This window comes from Ylistrum balloti, unplaced genomic scaffold (assembly GCF_031769215.1).
Source record: "Ylistrum balloti isolate Yb309-2 unplaced genomic scaffold, AGI_CSIRO_Ybal_v1 Utg369862, whole genome shotgun sequence".
Taxonomy (NCBI): Eukaryota; Metazoa; Mollusca; class Bivalvia; order Pectinida; family Pectinidae; genus Ylistrum; species Ylistrum balloti.
This window is the reverse complement of record NW_026782009.1, coordinates 854,814-877,665: the sequence shown is the minus strand read 5'-3', so window position 1 is coordinate 877,665 and position 22,852 is coordinate 854,814. Positions and strand designations below refer to the sequence as shown.

At 39.0% G+C, this 22,852-nt stretch overlaps 1 protein-coding gene across 1 annotated transcript in view; it reads left to right on the top strand.

The window, feature by feature from the left end:
* LOC132545920 (cell surface glycoprotein 1-like) overlaps positions 1-20,307 on the top strand; it is a 38,968-nt gene extending 18,661 nt beyond the window's left edge. The window contains exons 2-3 of the mRNA XM_060209599.1: positions 11,468-13,022; positions 19,418-20,307. Coding sequence (XP_060065582.1) covers positions 11,468-13,022; positions 19,418-20,307 — 2,445 coding nt within the window. The remainder of the gene's footprint in view (positions 1-11,467; positions 13,023-19,417) is intronic.
* The last annotated feature ends 2,545 nt before the right edge of the window (positions 20,308-22,852 follow it).

Here is a 22,852-nt window from a genome sequence, read left to right as displayed (position 1 = left end):
TGTGTATCTGAAAGTAAAGATGTTGCAGTTTGTGTGTACCTGTGTATCTGATGAAAAAGGTGTTCCAGGTTTGTGTGTACCTGTGTATCTGATGGTAAAGGTGTTACAGGTTTGTGTGTACCTGTGTATCTGATGGTAAAGGTGTTACAGGTTTGTGTGTACCTGTGTATCTGATGGTAAAGGTGTTGTTAGTTTGTGTGTACCTGTGTATCTGATGATAAAGGTGTTACAGGTTTGTGTGTACCTATGTATCTGATGGTAAAGGTGTTGTTAGTTTGTGTGTACCTGTGTATCTGATGATAAAGGTGTTACAGGTTTGTGTGTACCTGTGTATCTGATGATAAAGGTGTTACAGGTTTGTGTGTACCTGTGTATCTGATGATAAAGGTGTTACAGGTTTGTGTGTACCTGTGTATCTGATGGTAAAGGTGTTGTTAGTTTGTGTGTACCTGTGTATCTGATGATAAAGGTGTTACAGGTTTGTGTGTACCTGTGTATCTGATGGTAAAGGTGTTACAGGTTTGTGTGTACCTGTGTATCTGATGGTAAAGGTGTTGTTAGTTTGTGTGTACCTGTGTATCTGATGATAAAGGTGTTACAGGTTTGTGTGTACCTGTGTAACTGATGATAAAGGTGTTACAGGTTTGTGTGTACCTGTGTATCTGATGATAAAGGTGTTACAGGTTTGTGTGTACCTGTGTATCTGATGGTAAAGGTGTTGTTAGTTTGTGTGTACCTGTGTATCTGATGATAAAGGTGTTACAGGTTTGTGTGTACCTGTGTATCTGATAGTAAAGGTGTTGTTAGTTTGTGTGTACCTGTGTATCTGATGATAAAGGTGTTACAGGTTTGTGTGTACCTGTGTAACTGATGGTAAAGGTGTTACAGGTTTGTGTGTACCTGTGTATCTGATAGTAAAGGTGTTGTTAGTTTGTATGTACCTGTGTATCTGATGGTAAGGTGTTGTTAGTTTGTGTGTACCTGTGTATCTGATGATAAAGGTGTTACAGGTTTGTGTGTACCTGTGTATCTGATGATAAAGGTGTTACAGGTTTGTGTGTACCTGTGTATCTGATGATAAAGGTGTTACAGGTTTGTGTGTACCTGTGTATCTGATGATAAAGGTGTTACAGGTCTGTGTGTACCTGTGTATCTGATGATAAAGGTGTTACAGGTTTGTGTGTACCTGTGTATCTGATAGTAAAGGTGTTGTTAGTTTGTGTGTACCTGTGTATCTGATGATAAAGGTGTTACAGGTTTGTGTGTACCTGTGTATCTGATAGTAAAGGTGTTGTTAGTTTGTGTGTACCTGTGTATCTGATGATAAAGGTGTTACAGGTTTGTGTGTACCTGTGTATCTGATAGTAAAGGTGTTGTTAGTTTGTATGTACCTGTGTATCTGATGATAAAGGTGTTACAGGTTTGTATGTACCTGTGTATCTGATGATAAAGGTGTTACAGGTTTGTGTGTACCTGTGTATCTGATGATAAAGGTGTTACAGGTTTGTGTGTACCTGTGTATCTGATAGTAAGGGTGTTACAGGTTTGTGTGTACCTGTGTATCTGATAGTAAAAGTGTTGTTAGTTTGTGTGTACCTGTGTATCTGATAGTAAAGGTGTTACAGGTTTGTGTGTACCTTTGTAGTTTTGTGGGCATGTGTTTTGTATATTTGTCACGGTGGTCTTATATCTACACATCTGATCCTCCCAATATTTTCATTATAACTTTTTATTGTTACTTTAGTCATCTAAATATCTCTTATCAATTGCTTAATTTGTCACAATCAGCAATAATTTATGAATGATAACTTTCAATAATTTCTTCTTTTGAAAATTATAGAGCACTTAAGATGTTAAACAGAAATTCTAGACAAGTGTTTACAGTAAGTTGAGGTTATACATAGAACCTTAGCTGTGGTACTGGTGTAGTAATGACATTGTACAGGAGAGCAGCGATGTCTCTCAGAGCACGACCACCACCATATGATATCAGACATGTATCAAACACATTAATCTTCATCTTAACTTGAAAAAATATTTTCACTTTTACACTTTTTTAATCTTGCTATGGTATGCAATTCAGAATGGCATTGTTCACCTGTTGACTTTGTTATTTTTACTCAAGACATCTATCGTATGCAGTGTTGATTTTTCCTTCTTTGGATTTAACTACTAATGTGTGTTAGCTTATTCTTGATTTAACTACTTGATAGTTCTTCATCACAGTGTTAATATCCCTTCAAAAAGTGTATACAATGGTCAGATTGTGTTGACTTTCCAAAACATGGAATGACAAAATGAAGTTTTGGAACAGACTACAGTAAGATAATGAACTGTTTTGAAACAAACTATACTGCAATTATTTTTTTAAATAGATCAAGATAAGATATGGATTTTCGGAACTGACTATAACTAGAATAATTATCTTTTGAAACAGATTATAGTAAGAAAATGAATTATTGGAACAGATTATAGTAAGATAATGAATTATTGGAACAGGCTATAGTAAGATAATGAATTATTGGAACAGATTATAGTAACATAATGAATTATTGGAACAGACTATAGTAAGATAATGAATTTTTCTGCAATCCCTAATTGTTTCTACATTAATGCCCTTGTTGTTTGATTACCGGCTAGTGGTCAATTATCTAACCCTCCTGAGATTTACACTTACACCTATCTAACTGACCATTCATCAATGTTTAATTATTTTGACCAGTCTTGGTCATGTGTTACATTTAGGTCAGACCTTTCGCATGTGTTTACTTTAATATCCTGATCACACTGGGGAATATTAAGTCATAAGCTGTTATATTCTGGTACAGAGTAAGGTTTGCATGTGTTCAAATATTGCCTTCAAACTTTTTTTATCAAATTCTGAAGCACTTGTGGAATACAGATCCATCTGATCCAGCGAAGAGTTTCAACAGATTCTTACAGTATTTTAAGAATAGTAAATTTTGAAACTTGAGGTTAAAAGTTGACAAAGCTGTTGGATACTTGATGAAGGTCAAGATGACTGTGGCAGTTTAACCCCTGGTCAACTGGTCAAACATTTCCATGTGGGTGGCTATACAGTCCAGTCATTGAGTAAGCATGAGTAATTACATTTAAGTGATTGATACAGTATTTTGGGAGATCTCTAGATGTAACAGCTTGTCCTTACTACTTTTTACAAACAATTTTTGAGGAATTTTTGTCATGTGTACAAAACTTCCCTGAGTAACACACCAACAGGAACATTTTGATGGTACTAATTGTGTGTAATTTGTAGACACAGTGAGAGACTATTGTAACACCTAATCAGAAATAGGTAAGGGTTCATTATATAGTAACTGGATTATACAGTTGTATACTATTTAACCTACAATGAAATTTATCAGAAACTACACTGTTTTGTTAAAGTAAACATGAGGATTTGCTTATAATCCAAGCATATGATCCAAAACACTCTTATCAATTAATTATTTAAAGTTGAACATATTTCTAACCATTTCAGCACAGTCTGTAGAGCTACCTTGACTACAAATCACACTGAAATACATAACTGATGTTGTTTTCTAATAAACCATACACTTTATTATGTTAAAGTGACAAAAATAATACAAATTACACCTGACTAAGTTACTGTGTTACAAGTTAATGTGTTTTAATATCTAGAGGAAGAGTACAACAGTAGTATTACAGTCATTCCTGGACACTGAGGTCACAGTTGGGGTCACAGCTGGACACCACGTAAATAAGGATAAAGTTTACTCATCTCCCAAACCTATGGTCATTATAAACACCTAGTTTGTGTACACAGTAGATAAAGGGTTATCTCAATGGCTTTGTTTTCATATATTCCAACCCTATTAAAGGGAAGTATCCCTTTCTAAATACTTTATCTGTATCCAGTGTGTAAATACAGGTCTCATAGATATGAGATTAAAAAGGAATCTTCCAGTGTTATCACTGTAAAACAGATATCTATCACTCCAACACTGGGGATACGGATACTACTAAAACTACACACCCAAACAGGCACCACAGGGAATAGGGACAAGGTCTACTAAAACTACACACCCAAACAAGCACCACAGGAGATAGGAGATAGGCACCACAGGGGATAGGGACAACCACAGGGGATAGGGACACTTAGGGACACTAAAAACTACACACCCAAACAGGCACCACAGGGGATAGGGACCACAGGGGATAGGGACTAAAACTACACACCCAAACTACACACACACCCAAACAGGCACCACAGGGGATAGGGACACTACTAAAACTACACACCCAAACAGGCACCACAGGGGATAGGGACAAGGTCTACTAAAACTACACACCCAAACAGGCACCACAGGGGATAGGGACACTACTAAAACTACACACCCAAACAGGCACCACAGGGAATAGGGACAAGGTCTACTAAAACTACACACCCAAACAGGCACCACAGGAGATAGGGACAAGGTTTACTAAAACTACACACCCAAACAGACACCACAGGGGATAGGGACACTACTAAAACTACACACCCAAACAGGCACCACAGGGGATAGGGACACTACTAAAACTACACACCCAAACAGGCACCACACAGGGGACACCCAAACAGGGGGGATAGGGACAAGGTCTACTAAAACTACACACCCAAACAGGCACCACAGGGGATAGGGACACTACTAAAACTACACACCCAAACAGGCACCACAGGGGATAGGGACAAGGTTTACTAAAACTACACACCCAAACAGGCACCACAGGGGATAGGGACGGCACCACAGGGGATAGGGACAAGGTCTTCTAAAACTACACACCCAAACAGGCACCACAGGGGATAGGGACACTACTAAAACTACACACCCAAACAGGCACCACAGGGGATACGGAAACTACACACCCAAACAGGCACCACAGGGGATACGGAAACTACACACCCAAACAGGCACTACAGGGGATACGGAAACTACACACCAAAACAGGCACCACAGGGGATAGGGACAAGGTTTACTAAAACTACACACCCAAACAGGCACCACAGGGGATAGGGACAAGGTCTACTAAAACTACACACCCAAACAGACACCACAGGGGATAGGGACACTACTAAAACTCCACACCCAAACAGGCACCACAGGGGATAGGGACAAGGTCTACTAAAACTACACACCCAAACAGGCACCACAGGGGATAGGGACACTACTAAAACTACACACCCAAACAGGCACCACAGGGGATACGGAAACTACACACCCAAACAGGCACCACCACTAAAACTACACACCCAAACAGGCACCACAGGGGATAGGGACACTACTAAAACTACACACCCAAACAGGCACCACAGGGGATAGGGACAAGGTCTACTAAAACTACACACCCAAACAGGCACCACAGGGGATAGGGACAAGGTCTACTAAAACTACACACCCAAACAGGCACCACAGGGGATAGGGACACTACAAAAAATACACACCAAACAGGCACCACAGGGGATAGGGACAAGGTCTACTAAAACTACACACCCAAACAGGCACCACAGGGGATAGGGACAAGGTCTACTAAAACTACACACCCAAACAGACACCACAGGGGATAGGGACACTACTAAAACTACACACCCAAACAGGCACCACAGGGGATAGGGACAAGGTCTACTAAAACTACACACCCAAACAGGCACCAGGGGATAGGGACAGGGGATAGGGACAAGGTCTACTAAAACTACACACCCAAACAGGCACCACAGGGGATAGGGATGGCACACACCCAAACAGGCACCACAGGGGATAGGGACAAGGTCTACTAAAACTACACACCCAAACAGGCACCACAGGGGATAGGGACACTACTAAAACTACACACCCAAACAGGCACCACAGGGGATAGGGACACACCCAAACAGGCACCACACAGACAACTTCTAAACACACCAAACGACACCACAGGGGATACACACCCAAACAGGCACCACAGGGGATAGTGTGCTAGGGACACTACTAAAACTACACACCCAAACAGGCACCACAGGGGATAGGGACAAGGTCTACTAAAACTACACACCCAAACAGGCACCACAGGGGATTACTGCACACCCAAACAGGCAAACTGGTTACTTTTTTCTTAGGGACAACTTCTACTAATGTTTTACGTCCTTTCTGGAAAATGTGTGTTCTTCTTATATAGACACTACAGCTTTGTTAGAGTGCTATATATATATCAGACAATTCCAAAAGCATCATTTCAAGCCCTACTGTGTTACACTATACGTAAACTCTCTAGTAACATTCTTTCATTATGTAGTGAGTCTTTATGCAAAACAAAACACAATTTGAATGCTAAAACAGTATGAAAAATTGGGTTTAACTACAGAAGCTGATTCCTTAAAGGGTTACTTTGAATTTATACATTTTTTTACAAATACATATATATTGTATATATGTACCACAAATCTACAAAACAGTTGTAGTCCCTACAAACTGTACTAAACTCTTTTCCATAAACCAATCATTTCCCATCAGGCATCTGTCAGTACCAAGGCTAAGCACCCTTCCACCACAGGTGAGGAGTGCGTCAGTACTGTACCTTCCTATATCATCCTGACAAATGTTATCACACCAAGCAACAAAAGCTTCACGATTAAGCATTAAACAAACATTAATTTATATTCATCTGCTATAGCTTTCCTTGCATTAAGTTTAAAGATAAAGAATCAGACATACTGATAAAAACAAAGCTACTTATTTATGGATGTCATCAGAATGATGTGGTAATATATATACAACCCTGAGTGGTGAGTCCTTCACCTCAATAAACACTTTGTAGCTACTAAAACTAAAAAAGTTGTAGATCCCAGGTGTGTGAATACACTGTAAATTAATTTTGAGCCTAACACAGACTTCCTTTCAACCCTTTGTTGAAATTCAAGCAAATGCTGGTTATTAATCTTTATAGCTCATCCCTAATGTAACTGACTTATGTTGGATGTTTGAAGGAATAAATCTGGAGATACTGCTGTAGAAACACAAGGGGAGGCTAATTTTAGCTCAAGCAGCATAACTTTAGTCCTTACATCCTCTGGTGATCATCCAAGGTGTGTAGTCCTTCTGGTGATCATCCAAGGTGTGTGGTACCTCTGGTGATCATCCACAGTGTGTGGTACCTCTGGTGATAATCCAAGGTGTGTGGTACCTCTGGTGATCATCCAAGGTGTGTGGTACCTCTGATCATCCAAGGTGTGTGGTACCTCTGGTGATAATCCAATGTGTGTGGTACCTCTGGTGATCATCCAAGGTGTGTAGTACCTCTGGTGATCATCCACAGTGTGTGGTACCTCTGGTGATAATCCAAGGTGTGTGGTACCTCTAGTGATCATCCAAGGTGTGTAGTACCTCTGGTGATAATCCAATGTGTGTGGTACCTCTGGTGATCATCCAAGGTGTGTGGTACCTCTGGTGATAATCCAATGTGTGTGGTACCTCTGGTGATCATCCACAGTGTGTGGTACCTCTGGTGATCATCCAAGGTGTGTGGTACCTCTGGTGATCATCCAAGTGGTGTAGTACCTCTGGTGATCATCCAAGGTGTGTAGTACCTCTGGTGATAATCCAAGGTGTGTAGTACCTCTGGTGATCATCCAAGGTGTGTAGTACCTCTGGTGATCATCCAAGGTGTGTGGTACCTCTGGTGATAATCCAAGGTGTGTAGTACCTCTGGTGATCATCCAAGGTGTGTAGTACCAAGGTGTGTAGTACCTCTGGTGATCATCCAAGGTGTGTGGTACCTCTGGTGATAATCCAAGGTGTGTGGTACCTCTGGTGATCATCCAAGGTGTGTGGTACCTCTGGTGATAATCCAAGGTGTGTAGTACCTCTGGTGATCATCCAAGGTGTGTAGTACCTCTGGTGATCATCCACAGTGTGTGGTACCTCTGGTGATAATCCAAGGTGTGTAGTACCTCTGGTGATCATCCAAGGTGTGTAGTACCTCTGGTGATCATCCAAGGTGTGTAGTACCTCTGGTGATCATCCAAGGTGTGTGGTACCTCTGGTGATCATCCACAGTGTGTGGTACCTCTGGTGATAATCCAAGGTGTGTAGTACCTCTGGTGATCATCCAAGGTGTGTAGTACCTCTGGTGATCATCCAAGGTGTGTGGTACCTCTGGTGATCATCCACAGTGTGTGGTACCTCTGGTGATAATCCAAGGTGTGTAGTACCTCTGGTGATCATCCAAGGTGTGTAGTACCTCTGGTGATAATCCAAGGTGTGTAGTACCTCTGGTGATCATCCAAGGTGTGTGGTACCTCTGGTGATCATCCACAGTTTGTGGTACCTCTGGTGATCATCCAAGTGGTGTAGTACCTCTGGTGATAATCCAAGGTGTGTAGTACCTCTGGTGATCATCCAAGGTGTGTGGTACCTCTGGTGATCATCCAAGGTGTGTGGTACCTCTGGTGATCATCCAAGTGGTGTAGTACCTCTGGTGATCATCCAAGGTGTGTAGTACCTCTGGTGATCATCCACAGTGTGTGGTACCTCTGGTGATCATCCAAGGTGTGTAGTACCTCTGGTGATCATCCAAGGTGTGTAGTACCTCTGGTGATCATCCAAGGTGTGTGGTACCTCTGGTGATCATCCACAGTGTGTGGTACCTCTGGTGATAATCCAAGGTGTGTAGTACCTCTGGTGATCATCCAAGGTGTGTAGTACCTCTGGTGATCATCCAAGGTGTGTGGTACCTCTGGTGATCATCCACAGTGTGTGGTACCTCTGGTGATAATCCAAGGTGTGTAGTACCTCTGGTGATCATCCAAGGTGTGTAGTACCTCTGGTGATAATCCAAGGTGTGTAGTACCTCTGGTGATCATCCAAGGTGTGTGGTACCTCTGGTGATCATCCACAGTTTGTGGTACCTCTGGTGATCATCCAAGTGGTGTAGTACCTCTGGTGATAATCCAAGGTGTGTAGTACCTCTGGTGATCATCCAAGGTGTGTAGTACCTCTGGTGATCATCCACAGTGTGTGGTACCTCTGGTGATCATCCAATGTGTGTAGTATCTCTGGTGATCATCCAAGGGGTGTGGTACCTCTGGTGATCATCCAAGATTTGTCAAATCATTAGCTACTACAAACAGAAACACATATATGCAACAAAAATGAATTTAATATGTGTACTTTTGCAATCTGGTTATTATATGGCTAACCATTTAAGATAAAGTCTGTATAGTTTTTAAAAGTCTTCAGGAACAAAAATTAATGTAAAGCCAACTATGCCTTACAAATATACAATTTACAACGGTTTCCATTACAACTCAACATTTTGTGTATTTGGAATGATGAGTAAATCTTGTTTTGAGATATTCTTGGCAAATACGAATATGAAGTTCTCACTGTAACATCAATGAAGATAAGTAACCAATCATGACTCTGCCTGGAGCACAAAACCAACACCTTATAGCATAGAAACTTAATTATCTGTTAGTTTCAGAAATCTTCTGTTTAATTCTTAAAAATCTTGAGTCTAAAATTCACAATCATTCTCTCATTACGTTAAACATACAGCCTTCAGCTGACTGACTGTATAAGCTCGGATTAGTGACTTTCCAAAGATAAATATGGCATTCTTCCATAAACTTATGGTTAATATTTTATTTAGTATATAAACATAATTATCTCTAGTGAATGGAAATTAAATCCAGGCCTAACGTCAGTAATCACATCTTTACACAAATCAGGTGAATCACCTGAACATCTAACACTGACCCAATCTGGACTAAACTGAAGTTCCACAGTTGGGAGTGTGTACCAGGCGGTATATCAAACGCCTCATTTGTAAATCTCTGCTTGTTCGACTACTTATCAAAAGACTTCACAAGCGCCCTATATCTCTTCTTTAGGTAGGTTTTGGTCAGTTTTGACCTTCTAAGGACATTTTTTCATGCCTTGTCAGTTTTCAAAGCCAACTTTAATTGTAGCAAATTATTGTTCTGTAGTTTCATAGGCATTTCTGGAAAACAGATGTAAAATGACAATGTACTCCATATAGGCAGGATAATGGCAGTCAGAATCATGTGTCTTTTCAACATAATTAGACACAACACGGTCTTAATATTATTCTATATGTAATGATGACCAGACATCACATTTTCAATATTTGTTTGAACATAAGTCCCATTTTAACCATGGTGTAAGCCTTAGAAACATATTCTGTTATTACAACCCAGCATTATAATATTATTATTTCTCAACAAAATATATACAATATGTATTTTAAGGGAAATTTGGATATATATCTATAAAACAAGGGTATTTTTACTTCTAGTTATTAATTAAAGTATACATTATGGACACTGAAGTTGAGTTGTTTCCTGTAAAAATCCTTCTGTGTACGTTTAAACCCCAAAATAATGAAACTGTAAAACCCAACCTTTTGAAATCTTTATCTTTGCAGAAAACATACAGCATATCAACCCCAAGAAAAAAAGGAAACATGTACAGTTAACCAAGATACTGGGCAGGAACACACTGGATCATGGTGATATTTTTTACAAGCTCTACTGACATATCTGAATTTTTTGGGGTCTAAGTAAAGTTGACCAAGCTATAATTGTAGTCAGGGTACATGAAACACTACGTCAACATGACAGGAACATTATTGACCTTTATTTACCTCTAGATGACCTTAATTTATTCAGCATACCTATGTGATAAACAATATGTGTACCTGTTCGTGTGATTACAGGTGACAATAGCACCAAAGATAGCTTATTATCTAGATATTCAAATTCCTGATCGTCCTGTCATAATTCTGAGATAACAGGTCTCAAGTGTTCATTGTTACTGTCACGCTTCCTGTCTGAAGCCAACCAGTTTTCTTGTTCAATTACATCTGTATGTAAATTTGTTTTTCTTTTATATTTTTGTTCTGATATTGGTTATCAAGGAATATGTTCTGTAGGATTATATAGATTTGTCAACCCAATCTTTTTGACTCGGATTTTAAGCTTTATGCTAATTTTCACAATTTTTTGCAAACATTAGAATCAATATAAGAAAAGCAACAACACAATACCAATCAAAATCTTCTTCCATGTCAAAAGCCATCGATTCATAGTGTGATCAAGCCCTACCCTCAATCTTACTAACTGGTAGAGATTGTCAGTCCAGACAATGTTCTATCACACAAAATACTGACTAGTGGAGATTGTCAGTGCAGATAATGTTCTATCTCACAAAATACTGACTATTCTACTGACCAGTGTTCTACCCTTCATTCGACTGACCAGTGTTCTATACCTCATCCTACTGACCAGTGTTCTATCCTCCATTCTACTGACCAGTGTTCTACCCTTCATTCTACTGACCAGTGTTCTACCCTTCATTCTACTGACCAGTGTTCTACCCTTCATTCTACTGACCATTGTTCTACCTCTCATTCTACTGACCAGTGTTCTACCCTTTATTCTACTGACCAGTGTTCTACCCCTCATCCTGCTTACCAGTGTTCTACCCCTCATCCCACTGACCAGTGTTCTACCCCTCACCCTCCTGACCAGTGTTCTACCCCTCATCCTACTGACCAGTGTTCTACCCCTCATCCTCCTAATCAGTGTTCTACCCCTCATCCTACTGACCAGTGTTCTACCCCTCATCCTTTTGACCAGTGTTCTACCCCTCATCCTCCTAATCAGTGTTCTACCCCTCATCCTACTGACCAGTGTTCTACCCTTCATCCTTTTGACCAGTGTTCTACCCCTCATCCCACTGACCAGTGTTCTACCCCTCATCCTTTTCACCAGTGTTCTACTCCTCATCCTCCTAATCAGTGTTCTACCCCTCATCCCACTGACCAGTGTTCTACCCCTCATCCTCCTAATCAGTGTTCTACCCCTCATCCTCCTAATCAGTGTTCTACCCCTCATCCTCCTGACCAGTGTTCTACCACTCATCCTCCTTATCAGTGTTCTACCCCTCATCCTACTGACCAGTGTTCTACCCCTCATCCTCCTAATCAGTGTTCTTCCCCTCATCTTCCTGACCAGTGTTCTACCACTCATCCTACTGACCAGTGTTCTACCACTCATCCTACTGACCAGTGTTCTACCCCTCATCCTCCTGATCAGTGTTCTACCCCTCATTCCACTGACCAGTGTTCTACCCCTCATCCTCCTGGCCAGTGTTCTACCCCTCATCCTACTGACCAGTGTTCTATCCCTCATCCTCCTAATCAGTGTTCTACTCCTCATCCTCCTAATCAGTGTTCTACCCCTCATCCTCCTAATCAGTGTTCTACCCCTCATCCTCCTAATCAGTGTTCTACTCCTCATCCTCCTTATCAGTGTTCTACTCCTCATCCTCCTAATCAGTGTTCTACTCCTCATCCTCCTAATCAGTGTTCTACCCCTCATCCTCCTTATCAGTGTTCTACTCCTCATCCTCCTTATCAGTGTTCTACTCCTCATCCTCCTAATCAGTGTTCTACTCCTCATCCTCCTAATCAGTGTTCTACTCCTCATCCTCCTAATCAGTGTTCTACCCCTCATCCTCCTAATCAGTGTTCTACCCCTCATCCTCCTAATCAGTGTTCTACTCCTCATCCTCCTAATCAGTGTTCTACTCCTCATCCTCCTAATCAGTGTTCTACTCCTCATCCTCCTAATCAGTGTTCTACCCCTCATCCTCCTAATCAGTGTTCTACCCCTCATCCTCCTAATCAGTGTTCTACTCCTCATCCTCCTAATCAGTGTTCTACTCCTCATCCTCCTAATCAGTGTTCTACTCCTCATCCTCCTTATCAGTGTTCTACTCCTCATCCTCCTAATCAGTGTTCTACTCCTCATCCTCCTAATCAGTGTTCTACTCCTCATCCTCCTAATCAGTGTTCTACCCCTCATCCCACTGATCAGTGTTCTTCTCTTCATTTTACTGACCTGAATGAACCTTGTTGTGTGATATCATATTCATCTCTAAGACAGGCTAACATGCTGTTGTCAGGCAATAAAATCAGCCAACAGACATTTCATTCTGAAGGTGTGAAAAGGTTCAAGCTTTAATATTACCTTCAGGACATTTTAAAACAAATATTTCTAGAAAAATCATGACATCAGATATTTTTTCTAAATTACACAATTTTTAATCCCTGAAGATGTAAAATCTATTTAGTAATTAAAAAGATCATAAATCCCATTTGTCTGTAAAGTTTGATTAAATAAGACGAAGACAGCATATGTCTCCAGTTCATCTAGTTCAGAGACTCTGCTACAAGTATGGTTTTATTAAAGTCATGATACAATCTGTGTTACAGGAGGGAACTGAATACACATCAAAGGCAGTCACAGACTCCAAAGTTTTACAGGAAAAGATTAAACACTCTTTAAGATAAATTTTTGTCAACTATCAAACAGAAGGAACTGTAATGACACCATTAATGATGAATTCATAACCACTGAAGTTTTTGAAAATAAGATGCTTGATCACTTCTGTCAATTTTTCAGCAGTGGAATTTAATCTATGACCTTGAACTTCATGGATAGGTAAATTATTTCCTTATATACATTAATTATTACCTTTATTTTTTCAATAAATACCTATTCACTTCTATCATTCATAATAAAATAAAACTTTCCTACAACAATCTTGTTCAAATTTTTATGACATTATTCCATTTTTTGTAGCACAAGCAGTAAAGTCAACCCTGATTGTCTGGTTGTCTGATTGGCTTTGTCTGGTAGATATAACTAGTTGTCAATACAGCAGTACTATGTAGGTACATTGGTTACAAAACTTTGGACTTCTGTAAGAATTTTCTGTCAATCAACTATTAGTGGTCAAAAGGTCACTGATTCGTTGATATGAAAAACAAGTCAACTTCAGACACTTAAAATTATTTCCAACCAATTGTTCGAGCTCAGAAAATGTTAATTTTGTCATTTTCATGAATATTTAACTGAAGCTCATTGCATATCCTCAATAATGTATTATACATTTTCTGTTTTCCTATAAAAACCTCATAACAGATGGAGCTCACCCTGACTTCAGCCAGTGTTTACATGAACTTGTCATGAAGAACAAGAATGTGTCCAATTACTTTAAGTCTTTTGGCTTGTCACAAAACCAAATATTTACGAAGAATGGGTACCTGTAAATCATAAGGAATTTAGTCAGAGTATAAGGATACAGGCCTGACCAGGGACATAAAAACTTCTTCTCTCATAAGTCATCATTATAGAGCAGGCAGTGTATACCAATGAAACTACAATAAAAACATCCTATAGGTCAGTCTGTTTCTGTCACTGGTCATTATCTATGATAGGCTCATATCACTGACCACCAAGGAAGGAACATCAGTCATCGCACACTCCAACAAGGAGTGAAAAATCTGTAAACCTAGAAACATGCTAGTGTAGCAGCTCCCAGCTGTAGGAGCTATAGGCTTTCCTCTGATATCTTATCATTGGGTACATTATCAAAAACCTGTCACATTTAAATATTATATACATGGCTATTTACATTGACTTTGTGTGACTTAATATCACTTTTACATGCAAAGCTGTAGAGGAAGCTGATATCACACCTATATCAAGTATTTCCAGCAGGACCTCTGTGGTAACCTGATGCCATCATTCCAGTCATGCTATCCCAATTTGAAGACATTACAAAAATTTAATGTAAAATAAATGGAAAGGTCCAAATTCTTGCCTAATAGTAATACATTGCTCAAGAAAATATATCTAGTTAAGATATAAAACATCACATAGAAAGTCAATAATGCATTTTTCTTTCTTGATGAAATTTCAACTCCATGCACACAATAGATACAAACTTTACACAGTTTGTTTTAGTTAGGATAAAGATTCTGTCCACCTACCTTACAAGAGGATGTTTCACCGTACAGAACAAAATATCAACATCCATATTCACCAATTAAACAGATTTCTCACTTAATAATTACTAAGAGGAGTTTAAAGAAAGTTGGATACTAATTCTGGTGTAGAAATCCTCTGATAGCACCAAATCTCCAAAGCTTCTGGTGTTCAATATTAAGAGTATTATTGTGTGTACCTATATCAGTCATCACTGCTTGGGAGTGGGGATGTAGTTTTACTGGAGCAGTGAGCAATACTAGTACAGACAGAAGCCAGAGAGTAAGGAGGAAGAGGATATAGAAGTGTGTATGATAGAAGAGAACAACAGGCCAAATGAGCCTGCAGTGCTCACATGGTATAAATATATACCAGCCAAATATTATGCCTCTAGACGTTTTAGGTCATGAGAAATCATTTAAAGATTTTAACAAATTTGACCCCTGTGACCTTGTACAGAGGTCAAGGTCATTTCTTTGCAAAACATTTTGTTGAGCTCCATCCTAGAAACATACTAATCCAATATCATGCCCCTAGGCCTTTTAGTTCATGAGAAGAAGATGTTTAAATGTTTTAACAAATTTGTCCCCTATGACCGAGAAAATGGGTCAAAGTAATTTGTTTTCCTAAAAATTGTTGGACTTAATCATGGAAACATACCAGCCAAATATCATGCCTGAGAAGAAGTTATAACAAATTTGACCCCTGTGACCTTGAATACAGGTCATGGTCATCTGTTTTCGCAAACTTTGTTGAGCTACATCATAGCAACATATCAGCCAAATATCATGCCTCTAGGCATTTTATTTAATGCGATGAAGTTGTTAAAATGTTTTAACAACTTTGACCCTTGTGACTTTGAATATGAGTCAATGTATATTTATTTTTGCAAACTTTATTGAGCTTTTTCATAGAAACATACTAACCAAATATAATGTCTCTAGGCTTTATAGTTCACGAGAAGAAGTCATTTAAAGGTTTTAACAAATGTGATCACTATGACCTTTAATATATGTTAAGGTCATATCTTTTCACAAACTTTGTCGGGCTTCATCCTAGGAATATACCAGCCAAATATCAAAATATTTGGTCCTTTGGTTATTGAGAAGAAGTTGTTTAAAAGTAAAAGTTGACAAAACGCCAGATGGATGCCAGACGGACGCCGGATGCCACAACACAACAAACGCTCACTTGGCCCTGCAGGCCTTCATGGATGTCATGAGGTAAAGTTAGGTTGAAGATGGTATGAGATAGAAGGTTGCGGAAGGGTGAGTGTGCATCATGTTCTATGATAAATATCTTACCATAACAGAAAAGTAAACGAGGAAGACAGAAACAAGTGCAGGACAGTAGCATAAAACCAGAATTCCACAGAAATGAGTGTTGTTGGTGTCACAAGCAGAAACAATTTTCTATTTATGGTAACACTAATAATGTTTTTTGATCTTTAGGCTAGAAAAACAATCCTGTGCAACCTATTTACAGTAAAGAAGCAACTACATTTTTTTTTAAATGGCTCAAAGGAATTTAACTGATTGGATAGAACCAATTTTCTAATAGTAGTATTTGTAATCTTGACCTTTGACCTTCTAGTGTGAAAAGCAATGCCAAGAAAGCATATTCCTTAAGGAAGTATGTATTGATTTTTAATATGCCTACAGGGTACAAGGGAATTCAAGGTATTGCATAAAAGTGTTTGTTGGGACAAAGACAACAACTAATGTCATCATACAGTGATGTATAACAAGTGTCAGTGTTGCTATTTTTGAATGCTTTTAGATTTTGTAACCATAATCAATATTACAATTTTATAAGAGGATCCCTGAAACCTATGACTAAAATAACATCAAACAAACCAAGACCATTTATAAGAAAATAAATCTAAAACCAAGTTATCTATTTATTCATTAAGAGTACCCATAACACCAGACAAAAAGCATGAGAGGAAAAACAGTTCCCACTCTACGTTCTCTCTAAGAGTAAAACTCTGCTGAAACCAGTATCCAGAACAGTCTGACCACTTTTCTTCATGATTTTGAGGAAGACCCTGTTACTTGTAGGACCAGTTTTGAGAGTAACAGCTCCCCTGAAGTGATTGATGAGCCCGCTGACAGGCTCTAAGATAGGGTAAGATAAGATCCACTGTAGTCCAGAAGCATCTCCCTTCACCTCATTATCGCTCCCTTTAAATAATTAAGGGTCAACAAATTGTCTGTAGATAAAGGGTTGATTACATACGATGTGGATTGTGGAATTTTATACAGATTGTTTTATAAACGAGATGCTTCTTACCCTGTTACAGTGGAATACAACAAAACTCTTATAAAATTGTGAAACTTCTAATTTGTATATGGAATAAATGAAGTACACAGCACTGCCTGTCACAGCCACAATTTAACAATACTTGATATGTTTAACTGCCACTGACAAAAATTGAAGATAAAATTGATCATTCACATTTATCTTAGTACTAACTTACTCCCATCCAAAAGTACACTTTTGGAACCCAGTACCTGAAGATCTCTAACACACACTCCTTCACTATATGTAATATTCATATTAACATTCATACTTCTGATTTTTTCTCTAGGGTACTGCAATTGTGTGTCAATAAACATGATAAGTAATATAGTATATGTATGTCAACATATACTTATTAAGTAGAATGTTTCAATGTATAAGGAGGACATTTGATTACTGAAGTGTGTTAGAGAAAGAGTAAGGAGACTGAATCATATTTAAGGGAGAAAGTAAAAGACTGAAACATGTTATAGATGGTGTACAAGAGTGAAGTATTAGATGGGTGTATAGGACTGATGCATATAGTATGGAGTGTATAGGACTTTAGGCCTTTTAGGTGAAGGAAATAGGACTGCAGCATTATTTAAGTTGAGTATACAGGACTGAAGCAATTATTAAATAGAGTGTAGAGGACAGAAGCATTTTAGGTGGAGTCTATAGGACTGAAGCACTTTAGGTGGAAGGTACTTTAGTGTATTAGGAAGAATGCGGTACAAGTATTTTCGCAAGACATTTTCCAGAGGACAGATTACAAAGCAGGTAGATTTGTTAAGAAGTGAAAAACACAAGTATTTAGCAGACTTAAAGACTGGTAATGCTTGACATACTAGGTGCTACGTACTCTAGTGGACGCCATCTTATCACCAACAAAGTAGACTCATTTCTCATCTTCCAAAAAAAAAAAAAAACATCAGAAAGCCTTTCTAGTTTTTTTATATATGATTCTGAGTGTAATTGGTAGTGCTTTCTTATAATATACCAGTGTTCATCTCTCCTACTGACAGTAAGTCACAAATCATGTCACTATATTTATATTTCATAATTGGCAATATGAAGGAGTATAAAAATAATATTTAACTGTACAGAAATTATAATCATTATTGGAGCCATGATAGACCAGTCACATATAGAGCGTTGACCTCTCAGGTAAAAGATCTGAGGTACATGGTTTGGTGCTCCCCACCTGTATCATTTGGTGTTTCTCAGGAGGCTGAGAAACAGACCACTGTAATGCACACAATGTACCTCCTGCATAACATTATCCTGATCATTTTTATGTATGTATAAAAGGAACCTCTGAAATAACCTCAGATTCCATGGAATATTCACAAAACAATCATCTAGCCTTAAAGGACAACTAGGGAGTCTTTCATCACAACGGTTGGAATCCCCACCCCCACTGCAGAAGAATATCACCTACACGTTTTAGTTGGAATCCCCACCCCCACTGCAGAAGAATATCACCTACACGTTTTAGTTGGAATCCCCACCCCCACTGCAGAAGAATATCACCTACACGTTTTAGTTGGAATCAGAAGAATATCACCTACCCCCACTGCAGAAGAATATCCCCTACACGTTTTAGTTGGAATCCCCACCCCCACTGCAGAAGAATATCACCTACACGTTTTAGTTGGAATCCCCACCCCCACTGCAGAAGAATATCACCTACACGTTTTAGTTGGAATCCCCACTCCCACTGCAGAAGAATATCATCACTTGGAATCCCCACACGTTTTTTTAGTTGGAATCCCCACCCCCACTGCAGAAGAATATCACCTACACGTTTTAGTTGGAATCCCCACCCCCACTGCAGAAGAATATCACCTACACGTTTTAGTTGGAATCCCCACTCCCACTGCAGAAGAATATCACCTACACGTTTTAGTTGGAATCCCCACCCCCACTGCAGAAGAATATCACCTACACGTTTTAGTTGGAATCCCCACTCCCACTGCAGAAGAATATCACCTACACGTTTTAGTTGGAATCCCCACTCCCACTGCAGAAGAATATCACCTACACGTTTTAGTTGGAATCCCCACCCCCACTGCAGAAGAATATCACCTACACGTTTTAGTTGGAATCCCCACTCCCACTGCAGAAGAATATCACCTACACGTTTTAGTTGGAATCCCCACTCCCACTGCAGAAGAATATCACCTACACGTTTTAGTTGGAATCCCCACTCCCACTGCAGAAGAATATCACCTACACGTTTTAGCACTCCCACTGCAGAAGAATATCACCTACACGTTTTAGTTGGAATCCCCACTCCCACTGCAGAAGAATATCACCTACACGTTTTAGTTGGAATCCCCACTCCCACTGCAGAAGAATATCACCTACACGTTTTAGTTGGAATCCCCACCCCCACTGCAGAAGAATATCACCTACACGTTTTAGTTGGAATCCCCACTCCCACTGCAGAAGAATATCACCTACACGTTTTAGTTGGAATCCCCACCCCCACTGCAGAAGAATATCACCTACACGTTTTAGTTGGAATCCCCACTCCCACTGCAGAAGAATATCACCTACACGTTTTAGTTGGAATCCCCACTCCCACTGCAGAAGAATATCACCTACACGTTTTAGTTGGAATCCCCACTCCCACTGCAGAAGAATATCACCTACACGTTTTAGTTGGAATCCCCACCCCCACTGCAGAAGAATATCACCTACACGTTTTAGTTGGAATCCCCACCCCCACTGCAGAAGAATATCACCTACACGTTTTAGTTGGAATCCCCACTCCCACTGCAGAAGAATATCACCTACACGTTTTAGTTGGAATCACCACCCCCACTGCAGAAGAATATCACCTACACGTTTTAGTTGGAATCCCCACTCCCACTGCAGAAGAATATCACCTACACGTTTTAGTTGGAATCCCCACCCCCACTGCAGAAGAATATCACCTACACGTTTTAGTTGGAATCCCCACCCCCACTGCAGAAGAATATCACCTACACGTTTTAGTTGGAATCCCCACCCCCACTGCAGAAGAATATCACCTACACGTTTTAGTTGGAATCCCCACTCCCACTGCAGAAGAATATCACCTACACGTTTTAGTTGGAATCCCCACCCCCACTGCAGAAGAATATCACCTACCCCCACTGCAGAAGAAAATCACCTACACGTTTTAGTTGGAATCCCCACCCCCACTGCAGAAGAATATCACCTACACGTTTTAGTTGGAATCCCCACCCCCACTGCAGAAGAATATCACCTACACGTTTTAGTTAATCCCCACCCCCACTGCAGAAGAATATCACCTACACGTTTTAGTTGGAATCCCCACTCCCACTGCAGAAGAATATCACCTACACGTTTTAGTTGGAATCCCCACTCCCACTGCAGAAGAATATCACCTACACGTTTTAGTTGGAATCCCCACCCCCACTGCAGAAGAATATCACCTACACGTTTTAGTTGGAATCCCCACTCCCACTGCAGAAGAATATCACCTACACGTTTTAGTTGGAATCCCCACTCCCACTGCAGAAGAATATCACCTACACGTTTTAGTTGGAATACACTGAAATATACTGATGTGAATGTGTCCTTGTGCAAGACACTTTATCCTAATTGCTTTGAATGGCATGTGGCAGGTTTCTCATATGTTGTTCAGTGAAGTAGCCACCAGCTTTTTACAATAAGACCCACCTCAAACTGGCCCTGTGCTTTCTTGCATGATAAACCCAGCCAACAAACAAACAAACTATAATCAATATTCACCAAAGCAAAAGATGATTATTACCATAGTATTCATTCAAAATCAAAAGTACCCATGTAGCCTTGACATTGTGGAATAAAAAACAAAACAATAGTCTTTAACAAAAGTGATATAGTTACATATGAGCCCAGTGAAAAAAATTATCAGCCAAACACATGATGGCTCTCATCCAGTCATAGTTGTTGTTGTAACTTGAACACTCATTGGCCAAGTATTATCACATGTAAGTCCTCCAGAGCAGTGATAGGATGAATCACTACATCTCATCTTGATGCCATTTGTTTTGATTCCCAATATTCCTGTAGTTAATTTTAGGCAATCCAAAATCTGATTAGGTGTAGAACTTTATTTCATGGCTCTCTTTAGTAAAATTGAATGAAGATCTGTGGAGAGACTCTCAATATATGACATTGACTCTGATCAGGACACCATGGAACAGGACAAACAGACATGGTAACACTAAACACTCCATCACAACTCATGGTTGTATAAAAATGTCAGTATCCAATTTACATCCAGATTTCATACAAGGTTTGCTGAAATTTCTTTTGGGTATTAATTTATTAATTAAACAGATCCCAGAGGGATCTTGTGCCCAACATCATATGATCATGACTGGTTAATATATACGTGGGATGTTTTCCATTCTTTCTTCTTATTTGATATAAAATTTTAGAATGATTCATCAACGACTTATCATGAAGTAACCATAACAAACTGTCACTGTTAAAATCCAAGATGGCCACCTGTTGGCCATTTTGATTTTTAGATCAGTCCAAAAATCAAACTTGCACAACACTACTTTGAGAGACAAAGGGGAATCTATATCTACAACCTTTTAACCCACTAACCAGAAGTTTTCAAGAAATATTGATTAAAGCATTGGGGAAGGGTGATTTGAACAACTCATGGCTGATAATTGTGCTTAAAATAAATAATAATTCCATTCTATAGTAGTGACAAGGTTATATATTGGCAACCATCACAAACGATTGTCTTCTGGGTATAGACAGTGGTACATATTTTAATTTTTTTGTTTGTTTGCATTTGTTGACATTTTGATTGGTGAAATCTTGTTATTGAAGAATGACATGCTTGATATACAGCATTGATATTCAAGAGAAAGCACATAAAAACAAAATCTGCATCACATACACAATCATTGTCATATACATGTCTCGGGAGCTCTAGCTATCCTGACAATGGATAGAAGAACAGAAACAGTTTATCGGTTGATAAGGAATGTATGTGATGGACAGCTCAGCAAAACATAACCTGTACTGTTTACAAAAATACATCACAAGGATCACAGGTAATTACATACCTTGTTTGTCCTGCTTCTCCAAATCATCATAATTAAACAAACATGTATGTAAAAAAAAGAAAATTATGCTCTATGTTGAGCTGAGTGGAAAACATGTTGTTAGTTAAAATCTGCAATGTGTGTTGGTATGATATACTCAAGGCTTGAATATGACAGCTTAAATACTATGCTACAAAGTCCAAATAACAGTAAACCTTGGGTGAAATTCTGAATATGATATGTGAGGTTGGATAGTTATGATATTATACAGATATTTATTGTCGACTATACATTATTGAATTATAAACACATACTAGCATGCTCTTATTTATATAGCACCTATATGTAATTGAACAGTTTGAATTGAGTTCAACACAAATGTTGAGACTGCTGCCAGAAAAGAAACTCCTACAGTATGTCTCACTTGACAACATGTAAGAAAACATAAGAATGCTTTTTACTTCTATTTATTCTGAAGATATTTTTCCTTTATTATTTGACCATGCATAACAGTTACAAAATGTCTTCTTTAAAGATACTGATGTTCCTTAAAATTCATTTACACATGTGGTATATAATTATATGAAATAATATATATTATTTAATATATACGATAACATCTATACTATTGATTTATATCAAATTGCCTTCT